This window comes from Acomys russatus, chromosome 2, assembly GCF_903995435.1.
Source record: "Acomys russatus chromosome 2, mAcoRus1.1, whole genome shotgun sequence".
Classification (NCBI taxonomy): Eukaryota; Metazoa; Chordata; class Mammalia; order Rodentia; family Muridae; genus Acomys; species Acomys russatus.
In genome coordinates this window covers 103,132,948-103,145,096 of record NC_067138.1, presented here as the reverse complement: position 1 = coordinate 103,145,096, position 12,149 = coordinate 103,132,948, and the positions used below count along the sequence as shown (strand labels likewise).

Genomic DNA, 12,149 nt, shown 5'->3' with positions numbered 1-12,149 from the left:
TTGGATTTGACTGGAAGCCCGCAGGTTAAAAATATAGAAAATACCAACTTTTAGAGAATTGTCGGCAGCACACTCTGCTTTCAAGTACATAAGAGGGCTCCGCCCACTCGTTCAGTCAATGTTTATAGAGCAGCTATTGTGCCCTCGCACACTGGTAGGGACACAGCAGGGTAAGAGATGGGTAAGTCACACTGAGGGTAAGTCACACTGAGGGTAAGTCACACTGAGGAGTACAGCAGATGAAGCATGGGTAAAGCCAGAGGGGCTGTGAGGGAGGAGACGGTGGATACAAGGCCAGCAGCTGCTTAGGTCACTTAAGGGCCTCTCTGTCACAGTATCTGAACAAGTCTTAAATGCTGAGGATTATTGGATTTTATGGATGATATGGCAGGTATTTTACTGTTAATAGTTAATACTATGCTTATATATTCTGTTTTATATGTATTTAGTAGCCCATATCTTTTTTTTCCCCCTGACCTAGGTCATATATTAAGTGTTTGAGATAAGGAAAATGGGGGAATTTTCAGGTCTTCCTAATGAGTTATTTATTATTTTTAGTATGACATTTTTAACTTAAGTATGAATCTGGAACACAAGATCTTGAAACATTAGCATCAGTAATCATACTAAAGAGATTAAATACAGAAGCAAAGTCATACCCTAGAGACAACTTTAGTTTGCTAGACAGATCCTGGCTACAGCATTAAGTATGGATGTAGGAAAGCTGCCCTAAAAACAACAACAACAACAAAACAACAACCCCGGTACACAGTAGGCACACTGCAGGTGCGGCCACAGCTTTGTCTTAGCCCACAAAGCACTGCCTGAAGCTTTCTTTCCTGATCACTGCATTATCAGCTTGCTGGCAACTTTTCACTCCTGTGGCTGAACAGCCACTGATGGTATGTGGTTTCTGGTGGGTAGAATTTCGGAGGGCTCAGGTCAGAGGGCACGACCAGGTGCAGGTCCAATCCAAGCAAGCTTTGAGGTGGGTAGAAAATGAAACCAAGTGGAAGGATCAAACCCGGCACCAAGAGAAGCAGAAGGCAGCCTGAGATGGCCTAGCGTTTTAAGTGCGCACCAGCTCCTGTGCGCCGTTGCACAGGCAGGCAGGCAGAGCTGTGCACCAAAAGTGTTGAGACAAACTAACGGCAAACAGGATACCACAGGAGACATTTGAAAAACATGCATGTAGTTTACTGGGCATCTGGGCTCTTTCACCTTCCAACACTTTCCTATTGCTTAAGGAAGTCTCTCTTGCCCACCTTTGGGCCTCTGTAATTAGTGAGCCCTGGAAACCCACTGAGGGCAGATCCCCAGATGCCGAGCTCTCTGAGGGGGGCGAGTGAGTAGAGCTTTGCTTCCTGTGTCACACCCGAAGCATAAACCCAGTGCCCTTCATACTTCTTTGAGAGAATTATCCCAAGCGCAGGCTGCCCATGCATTTGGATATACATAATTCCCAACATATTTCTGAAGGCAATTTACGTGAGTGAACCACTAAAAGCCTCCCACTTAATTAACTGTACCCCTGGGGAAAAGCTACGTAGGCCCGGATAAGTGTGGGAGCAACATAAAGGTGTTCTCTGTGCCAAAAGGGGGATTGGTCTTGATGGAAAAGCCCCCAAAAAGGACCATCTGGCAGCATAAATTATCCATTTAAAGTGGCTGGTGTGAGCTAATGACACCAAAGTCGCCATGAACATGTGCAACATCCCTTGGCTGTGTTTTAATGTCCCCTCAGGCCTTGTTTCAATTATGACTTTCTATGCTGAAGATAGCCAAATATAAATTTATCCACTGTGCTCTCCAGCCCCCACAAATATATGTCATGAGAAAGCATTTTTTTTTTTTTTTTTAATGAAACAAAGACAGACAATGGGTGGATCCTTTCAGGAAGACATTTTCTTTCAGAAGAAGGAAAGAAAAAAAAAATCTCTGTGCAAAGAGGATTTAACCACTAAAGTTAGCTATCTGATGACTGCTAAGGGTGCACAGACACAGGTATGTGACTTTATAATTATTTGAATTATCATGTGAAGGTATGAGCAGGAACCGCCTTGAATGGAAGAGTCACTAGTCCAGAACATTCTATTCAACCAGCCCTCACAGCCCCCTAATATGCCAGAGAAGAAGCAGAGGGGGCTGGGAGGGCCAGGCTCACTGGGAGGGGTTTTGTGCCCATCAACATCATCAGCCAGCGTTAGCACATACGGAGCACGTAAGTATCGCACTGCAGCAAAAGTGACCCACACCTATATACCTGATTCTAATTTTCGCGGAAGCAGGGAAATTAGTTAGGGTTCATTAGACCTTTAAGGGGGAGGCACTCAAAAGAGTTTAATTTTTAAATACACATAAGCTTTTCATCAGCGCTACAGGGAGAGCACGTTTACTGGTACTTGAGTTCTCCCCTGGCCCGGCTTTATTTCTCAGGCACTTTAGGCAAGCTTTAATAAGTGTGGAACAAAGGTGAGGCAAGGCCGCCAGAGAGCAACCATGCTTGGAGCACTGCATGGGCGACACTGGAAAGCGAACTCGGCAGAAGCTGCGGTTACCCCTGTGCTCCTCCCCGTGGCACTGAGAAGGTCTGATTCTGAGTCCACACCTGCTCTAAATCCCTGGAGAGCAGGCCACTGCTTCCTCAGCCACCCTTGAGTCCTCACTCGAGTGGCATCAGATGTGGTCTAGAAAGTTCTACCGAAGGCTGGTTGTGGATTGGGTGAGCACATAAGCTGGGTGAAGACACTGGGTGGAAGGAAACCTGCACAGGGCTTTCACGTTCTCTCAAAGGATCAAGAGAAAAGACCCCAGCCAATAGGGCATAGAGTGTGCTGCCACCTGTGTTTAACTGGGGTAGAATGGAGGCGCATACTCTGTGACTGTCAGACAGTGTATCGATTATGGTAACGCCCATAATCAGGGTCCAGACGGCTCCGTCGCCCGGAAATCGCCCTTCAGCTGCTCCTTCGTAGCCATATAAAGTCATGTGTAGCCATGGAGTTTGTGTATTGGAAAAGTGTTGGAGAGGAGAGGGAGTCGTAAAGGCTTTGAAGATGAGGGGCTAGTTCCAGGATTTTCTTGGTGCCCGTCTGTTCCTGCAGGCAGTTACTTTGAGACAGGAGTAGGGGGGAATGGCCAGAGAGTTTGTTCACTTTTCCCCCCCATATCAAACTGAGCTGGCTATAATTCTTAAATGGACAGTACAGACCATGTTATTTGACCCTCAAAAGCACCGGCACGGCTATTAACTACTGTCAGATGGTGTCTTACAGGAGCATGGTGGAGTCTGACCAACAACCACACAGCCCTGTCACTGGAGCACACACTGTCCGCCACATGATCCTCCAAGCCGTCTCTCTTCCTACCCGCCTGACCTGTAATGACGGAGGCTGTGTGGAGATCACACACGAAGGCCTACAGAAGCTGCTGCCATCAGAATTGCTCTTCAGATTCTACAGCCGCCACCCGAAGGCCCCAAGGTTAGACCGACAGGCATGTACTCATGTCAGGGCAGACAGACATAAAGATGGTGGCTGTGGTGCTTAAACAATTATGGTGACAGCCAACCACAAGAAAAGAAAAAGAGAGGCAAAAGCCCAACATGTTCTTATGTTATGAAAACCCAACCGTAACCTGTAGCATGGGGGGGGGGGGGGGGGGGGTTTGTTCTGCTTTTCACTGCTGTCCATGCAGTTGGAAAATAGATAAATTTTTTCTTGTGAGTGCTCGAGCATACTTAAAAACAAACAAGCAAAACGGAAGCTGTGTATATATAAAAGTGAAAGAAAACTGCCATCTCAGCTACACAAGAAGCACTGGGATCTGGAGGCCACTGTGGGTAACATGGTGAGAGCACAGCGCAACAACCGGCTGAAGAAAAATGGAACACACATGGGCTCAGAGTGCAGGTGACACACCTCCTTGTCTGTCCTTCACTTCCGTTGCATCTGCTGCTCTCTGCCACTCTACAGTGAGTGTGACAACACAACCACACACGCGTACACTGCTTTCTTCACCTTTATGACTCTCCCTCACTTACCTGGTTCTACTTCGTGCCATCCACTGGACTGGCTGCCACTCCCTGGGGAGCGCCCTTGGCCTGTGTAAAATGGCTCTTCACCAGGACTGTCCATTTCATCCTCCACAGACTTGAGGCGCTTTGTTGAGCTGGAAGAAGAAGAAGAAGAAGAAGAAGAAGAAGAAGAAGAAGAAGAAGAAGAAGAAGAAGAGGAGAGAGGAGAGGAGGAGAGAGAGAAGAAGAAGAAGAAGAAGAAGAAGAAGAAGAAAGAATGCATGTTTATTTGTTTATTATTATTATTTTTGGGGGTGTTGGTGTTTTTTGTTGTTTTTTTGGGGGTTTTTTTTTTTTTTGGTTTTTTAAGACAGGGTCTCTCTGTGTTAGCCTTGGCCATCCTGGACTCGCTTTGTAGACCAGGCTGGCCTCGAACTCACAGCGTTCTGCCTGCCCCTGCCTCCTGAGTGCTAAGAATGTGTGTTTAAAAGCACACCACGCCACCTTCCTCCTGGATGGTTCACTGGGGGAATGTGCAGTGTTAGGACACTACTCAGGCTCTTGCAGGGTTGGCCGAGTCCCTACAAGTGGTACACAATCTTGGCCTATGCGTTCAGTTTTCCTTTGCAGAGCTGGTGGCCGGCTCCTGCTTCGGCTTTCATGCAGGAAGCCCAGGCCTCCTATCTCCACAGCTGTGGCTCAGGGCTGGTCAGCAGCACCATGCCTAGAGACCTATTCGAATCTGCACAGGATCCCCAAAGGTTAAAAACAATTAAATAAAAAGCAGGGCTTGAGATCATTCTAGGGATGCTTGGGGATTGCTTTTCCCCATCTTCCATTTGGATTTGTTCATTAAAAAAATTATATATATATCCATATATTTACTGCCCATCCATGTAGTCCAGACACTCCTCAAAACACTAGAATTAAAATGCCACACAGAATGGCAAAAAATAGCAGGAAGCGATGCTTTGCCCCGAGACATAGAAGGGTGTGGACAGACAGTGGCCTAGGGACTTCCATGTCCTACACAGAGATGAGCAAAATGGCATTTTATTTCATCCGCATGAATGAAGACTTCTTTCTGCAGAGGAGTGACCAAGGAACTCTGATAATGTGTCTCTTTCCATTCCAGATGAACTACATGCTCCCTCCCATGGTAAAGCTTGAGGGTTAGAAAACAGCAAACGTCACCTGCTGCTCATCCCTGCCCTAGCTGACCAAAGTGTGGGTGCCAGCAACACACTGCTGCAGGGGCAGATCCCTGCCTTGGGCACTGACTGCTGGGAAGCCTGCCCACGTGTCAGGACGGAGAGCTTTCCCTGGGTTTCATTCATCAGGCACTGGCTGGGCAGTCCGTCCCTTCATGCCAGGGCCAGCACTCAAGTGCTGTGAGTCAGACATGACTCTCCGTGAAGAGAGACGGAGAAGCCCAAGAGAACGAGGGAGGCCATGAAGGAGCCAAGCACGGCCTGGGAGGTGGAGGAACACTGGTACTTAGACCTGGAGGTTGAGAAGGATTTCTCTGAGCAGAGACAGGGCTCCTGAGCTCTCTGTGAGTGCTAATAAGATGGTGATAACAGAAAATGACGAGGGGAGGCTGTAAGCCACTAACGCACAAACGCACAACTCAGGCACTACTATGCTTCTTTTTTGGCGGGGGGGGGGGGGGGGGGGGGCAAACTGCTACTGTCTCAACCTTCATTAAGTGCTTTTTCTAACTTTGGCATTTTTTTTTTCCTGTGCCCCATGACACTTTCATGCCTCAAAACCTAAAAGGTCAATGTCTGCCACTGTGGTGACAGAAGAAACTAGAATGCCCGGGTAGCAGGGTAGCTGGCCTCTTCCCTCACTGATGAACTCATAGCATACAGGTCTCACCAGACACTAATACCATTCCAGGAGGTAGGTGCCTGTCAGCAGTGGCACAAGTCAGGTGTGATCCACAGAGATCTAACACCAATGGAGGGACCTGGCAGAAGCAGAGAAAACACTGTGAGGCTGGACTTTATCCTACAAGCAACAAGACTTCTGAAGCTCTCTACATAGATGTGACGTGGGAGTTAAAAAGTGGCTGGGTCGTGAAGAAAATGGCCTATGGAAGGCAGCAGGAAAAGAAGGGGTTACAACCTGGATTAGGGGAGACTGACAATGTTACTGTCAAGACCATTCATGTGGCGTGTGTGTGTGTGTGTGTGTGTGTGTGTGTGTGTGTGTGTGTGTAGGGGGTGATCCAATGTTCCTAGGTCTTAGGTTCTATTCTCTTTAAAACAGATTACAGGGAAGCAAACTTATGGTGCCCACGCTAATTTTGGACTTGAGGACAGGCCCTGGGCTGCCTAGTTAGTGGTCTTCCCTTTTCTTGACGTTTGGATTTGAAGAACTTTTCTATTTCATGTAAAATTGAGTGAATGCATGTTCTTTGGCCAAGATCACACACAAATACACACATAAAACTAATTCCAATATAGAAAAACCAGAAAAGCCTAGTATCTCTAAATGTTTGCCTATTGTCTCTTTTAGAGGAAAGAAGAAATGATCTGACCCATTGGTTCCCCTTCTTGCTTTGCAAGCAAGAATCTCAGGGGCCCAATTTAAAGTGTATCTCTTGGTCCGGGTTCCTGACCTAATGCAGAGTACCCCGCTCTCCATGCAGGTTTTGGCTTCTTCCGCTACACCCAGAAATACTTGTATTTTAAACCCCCAGCCATTTGAAATTGTCTTGTAACTGAGAGAACGGTAAGTGGAGTAAAATCTCCTGGTGTATTGTAAGAGCTACAGGGATGCGATTGTGCTCTTTTTCATGGAAACTGTGCTGCCTTGATTTCCCATGATTCCTGTTTTACCATGCTGAGACTTATATACCTGGCATGACCACCAGGAATAATTTGAGTTTCTTCCCTGATTTACACCCTGCACGTTTGACTATATGTGCTTCACAACAGAGATTGTGATGTCTAAGTGTAGAATTGAGGTGCTTACTGAGAAAGGAAGTCCCTACCTACCTGTGCTCAGAGAGCACAGGTGCAAGTTGACCCTCCTCAGGGAGTGGCATATTAACTTCCCAGGAGAATTCTGCATCTCCTGCTCAACCCCTAAGACTTAGACCTCTCGGGAAACAGCCTGGCAGAGCTTTGTGGTCTTGGGAAGCAGAAGTATGGGTGAGCTCAGCGGGAAGTTCTGCCTCCTTCTGCCTGGCAACCTAAGAGTGCTCCACCTTCTTCCCAGCATCACTCTGTGGCCTTCAGCACCGACTCCAGTGTGAGATTGCTCTAAATGCATGAAGGCTGCTGAGGGCACATGTGACAAAGGATCATCCAAGCATCTATATATTCAGTGAGGTCCAGCCCCAGAGGCCAATTCCACTCTGTGTTGTTCTCCCATTGCTAATATTTTCCTGAGTTCTAAAGCTTTGCTTTTCTTGGAGCGCTGCAATAATATCAAGGTATGAATTGCACAGGTGGGAGACCCAAGCTCGCACCAGAGGACTGTCAGGATAGACACAGGCTCATCATCTGCATGATGGAAGTGTGGATAGAGGGAGGGCAGGGTCCAGGAGAGTTGGCATTGCTAGGAAGAACAGGCAAGGGGCTTCTGAAACACAGCTTACTAATTCTATGAATTACACATGGATGGCTCTCTTGACCCAGTTCTTAGAATAGAACCCTTATCCTTATTTTTATCGAATGTTTCTATGATTTTTGAGATGCCCATCGTGGAGCAATATAAAGTATATGGAAAACAGGAATAATGCTTTTTTTTTTTTTAAACTTAGTTCTTGGAACTGGCCCTTGACTCTGTCTCTTCCTCCTGACTAACACAAGGATTCTATTGCTTGCTTCCTACTGTGTAAGGACTATTAGGCCTTGTTTCATACCCACAAGGCAATACCGTCCCCCCTTACAGAGTGTTCACATAAACCAATCTGAACATTTCTTCTTGTCAGTGTGCGGAGCTCCTCTGATTTGTTGTTGTGTCCACAATGCCAAATATAACTACTTGGTGCTTATAGTTTGCTTATGAGTTGGGAGAGTTGGGCATTGTCCTTCAAGGAACATAGAACCAGACTGGGATGTAAGGCAGGCTTGTACCTCCAATATAGCAACAATATTTAGACAGTGCCGCCACTGCGGGACAGGGTGAGGTGGAGAGTTCAGATACTGCTTTGCTAGGATCCCACATTCCCTAGTTCCTCGGTACAGCCCTGTCATTAAGACAATTCAGTGTAGGTAACTATGGTCTATAAATTTCAGAAGACCTGAGTTTGAACGGTGACCCTGTCTTTACCATGGCTGTGGCCCTGGGCAAACTGCTTAACTGCCATGTGCTCTGGTGGCTCCGCTACTGCAATGGCAGAAGAGTTTGCTGGAGACAACTAAGACTCAAGCTAACGAGACAACTGAAAAGCCACAGAGAGATTAATGTCATAGCATCAGCACTAGTGGCCAGTTGGTGACTATTATTGTATGTGAATCTGAGGTGTTCTCTTTAAGGTGTATTTTCTAATTTTGTAACAGATAATTCTGTTTAGTCTACATATTCAAGAACTTTTGTTTAAAATCACCTTAGTGTGGGCAGAGAGAAGCCTCAGCCAGTAAAGTGCCTGCTGGTAAGCCCAATAAACCTGTGTAAAGGTGAGCGGCGAGAACTGGCTCCCAAAAGTTGTCCTTTGATCTCCACATATAGGCCCTTGCAAGTGCACACAGGCACGTAATCTCCCTCTCCTCTCCTGTCCTCTCCTCTCCTCTTCAAGAGGCCAACAAGAGAAAAACAAACATTACAGAGTTATTAACTATTGATATAATTAATTCCTTATCAAGACTAGTTATTTTCAGAATAGGAGAATGACACTAGCCTGTTAAAAGACAATAATCATACAACAGAGCTTGGCGTGCATGGAGGACAGGAGGTAAGAGACACTGCTACAGAGCTATACAGGACAGAAGCTCATATATGAAAAACAAGCCACCCATGAACTTTTAAATTAAGCACCACCCACAAGTATTTGCAAAGCTTTTATTGTTGACCGAATGCACTGCCTCTTCTATCAGCAAACATTCAAAAATCCTCCAAGTGTAGCAATGCCTAAATGTATTTGTAATGCCCTTTTTCTGTTATAAATGCATTTGGGATTTGGGGTCCTTGTTTTCTTGTGGAGGCGATACTGTAACGAACTGAGGGGGCATTTAAACAATGCCAAAGATGAAGGTATAATGCAGTGTTAGAAGTGACTGCTTGATTGATTCATCTTCGAGTCGGTATTTAAGACGCTGTTCTTAAAGGTAAGGTAGACTCCCATCAAGGACAAAGCCCACACTCTGGGCACCATTTTAAATCATAAGTGTCTGTACTTGCTTTAACAGAAATTACATTTGATAAATGTTTTTCTGCAAAGTACACAAACATGACTGCTCCTTTCTTTGTTGTCACAGTCCAGTGCTAAAGCCAATTTGTAAAGGAAAACCATGGCTCTGACGCCCAATCCGCAGCCCTGGTACAGGTTATCTAGACACAGCAGAGTCTTGCGAAACGCATCTCTAGATGCTGGCTCTGATAACTGAGGGGATCAGGAAGCCTGGTGCTCACAGCAGGCTGCATGTTCTAGTTCCAACTTAAGCTTTTTAAGGCCTCCTGGACCACATGGGTCCAAAGTATGGCCCCAGCCTGCTCTCTGACCGGAATTTCCTTTATGACCTCATGCCAGGATGTTAAGTCAGTTCTATCTTCAGGGAACTTCAGCAGACTGCGTTAGAGGACTTACAGAGTCCAGCAGGCTAAGAAGATTGTGGCCAGGGTACTTAGGCTGCTGCCATTAGTGGTCACCTTTTGCCAGTCAAGACAGAGCACTTGCCTCTTCCCCCCCCCACTTCCCCCCAAACCCCACGGCCTCAGGGAAGCCCATCCATCTTCCCCAGAGAATATGCTACACCCATGATCGCTCTTCTCCACATCTCTCTGCTCATATTCTCCTTGCCAGGCCACCATGTCTTCCCTGCCTCATCTTAAAGCCAGCCAGCATCTCAGAGGTGAGCATCTGACCCTTTTGGACAAAATCTATTCAAACTGAGCTTATTTCATGGTATGCAATTGGGGCAATTGTTTTTCTTACTGGCATGTGCATGTGTGTGCGCGCACACATGTATAACATGCAATTTGTCTCATGTATGTCGGCTTTGGCTCCTTAATGAGGCAGCTTGTGGAGGCTGTCTTTTGCACCCTCTGTTGTTATAGACACATTGCTAAATGTCCCGCAGGATAGAAGTTTAAAAAAAAAAAAAAAAAAAAAAACAATCAAGGTATGGCTCTCTGTGTTTTCGGCTCTTCAGAGGCCCCAGTGCAGTTACCTGGTAGAGGACGTGCTGGGTAGAGACCTTCTCATCGCCCCTGGACTCATGCTGTAGTACGAAGAACTTTCCAAATCAGAGAGAGAAAAGTTGGGGCCGGTTCCTGCAGCTATCGGTGCTAGAGAGAGAAAAACAAAAGCCAAAACAAACCGTAAGTTAATTAATCCTGTGAGGTCAAGATGAATCAGAACCTATGTTAGTGCAGCATGGAACACATTTGTCTATTTGTCTGCAAAGTTTATCCAGAATTATCACCCATAAACTATGACCTCAAAGGAATGCTGACAATAAAAATGGTCTATACCAGAAAGATGCCTTCCTCCTAAGGCTGCAGAGAGAAGGTGACATGTAGACTAGAGCCATGCTTGTCGCCCATGAACACACTGCGGGGGAGCCTCGGAGATGAAACTACAAACAGTGGAGAGGCCTTCAGAAACTGGCGTCAGGACTCTGTGTCTGACCTAGCTTGGGAAGAAGAAGGACAAGGGCCTAAAAAATGTACCTGCAGAAGATGCTGAAAGGACAAGCAACTGGGAGGAAAGAAGGAATTCTGGGTAGAGCAAATAGCCCAAAGATAAGAGAACAGAAAATGTTAACTGGGTTTCAGACAGCTCTGTGTTGTAGGACACAGAGTGAAAAAGACGTGGCTAAAGTAGTGTCACCACGGGTGGCTAAGGTCACGAAGAATCTTGTGTTTTTCTGTAAGAGGTGCAGGCGTGAATCTGGAACATCGCAAGGTTGTGCGTCACTGATGTACTCACATCCCTGGAAGTAGAAGCCACTGCAGTTCGATTGCCAGTGTCCAAGTATGGTCCCTGCCAGCAGGGGAACAATCAATAAGCACTGCTCATGCGCACAGGTGGCTGTATTGAATTTTATTCACTAGACCAGGAAGGGATAGCAGCCTATGGAAATACTACCTTTAGTTTTGCATTTATACCCTAGGAAACTCGCTCCTCCTCTGTTTCACGAGAGCCAGCATGAGAGAGAGGGGGTGGTAGAAGGATTGAACTAGTGATGCCATTTAAACCAGAAGACTAGGTAAGATGACACTGAAGGGTGGCCAAGAGAAGGCAGGTGTCAGTAAGATGTCGGCAGCTCACTGTGGCAGGAACATGTGTCTCTTGCGACGGTTGCTCGGAAGACAGGATAAGTTTTATTATGCCTTGAGTAACTATGGAGTCAGGAGAGCAATTTCTAAGAATACACAGTGAGTTGCCTAATAGCAACGACCAAATATGAAGTATAGCTATCCCATAAAAACAATCTTTTCCAAGATACGGAGAACTGAAAATCAAACACATGTCTCAATGATGAACTTTAGGAAAAGGTTGGCGGGTGGGGGGAGGGGTTGAAGCATCTTGACAATAGTGTAAACAGATTTCCACTCAATGCTGTTAGTCATTCTATCATTTGCTTTTGTATTCAATTTATTTGCATAATTTCATCTTTCATTCCACAATATTTTATTTATAAAATGGGCCATTATGCACGACAGCCCATGTCACTCATCATTACCGTAGCCGCCTGACACACAGTAACATGACAGGTGCTCTTAGGGCCTTGTGCCTCCTGGAGACTACAGCCATGTGTCTTTGTAAATAGAATGAAAAGGCCTGCCGGTGTCAACTGTGTGAATTTAGATTTTCTTCACAAATTTCAGAGTGGACTTGAGGCCTCAGCTTGGTGGAAGAAGCCTACCCACCCCTGAGCAAGGAGAGGGAGGTGAGATCCTTCTGCAGCTGCTGCAAAGAGAGTCAGGATGAACGGGAAGGCCTGGCTAGGGCTTA

The 12,149-nt window shown here is 46.3% G+C and overlaps 1 protein-coding gene across 4 annotated transcripts in view; it reads right to left on the bottom strand.

Moving 5' to 3' along the window:
- Nfia (nuclear factor I A) overlaps positions 1-12,149 on the bottom strand; it is a 345,321-nt gene that overhangs the window by 91,480 nt on the left and 241,692 nt on the right. For all 4 annotated transcript variants that reach the window (XM_051164475.1, XM_051164468.1, XM_051164463.1 and 1 more), the window contains exons 5-6: positions 10,360-10,477; positions 4,043-4,170 (exon numbers count right to left, since the gene is read on the bottom strand). In XM_051164475.1, coding sequence (XP_051020432.1) covers positions 4,043-4,170; positions 10,360-10,477 — 246 coding nt within the window. The remainder of the gene's footprint in view (positions 1-4,042; positions 4,171-10,359; positions 10,478-12,149) is intronic.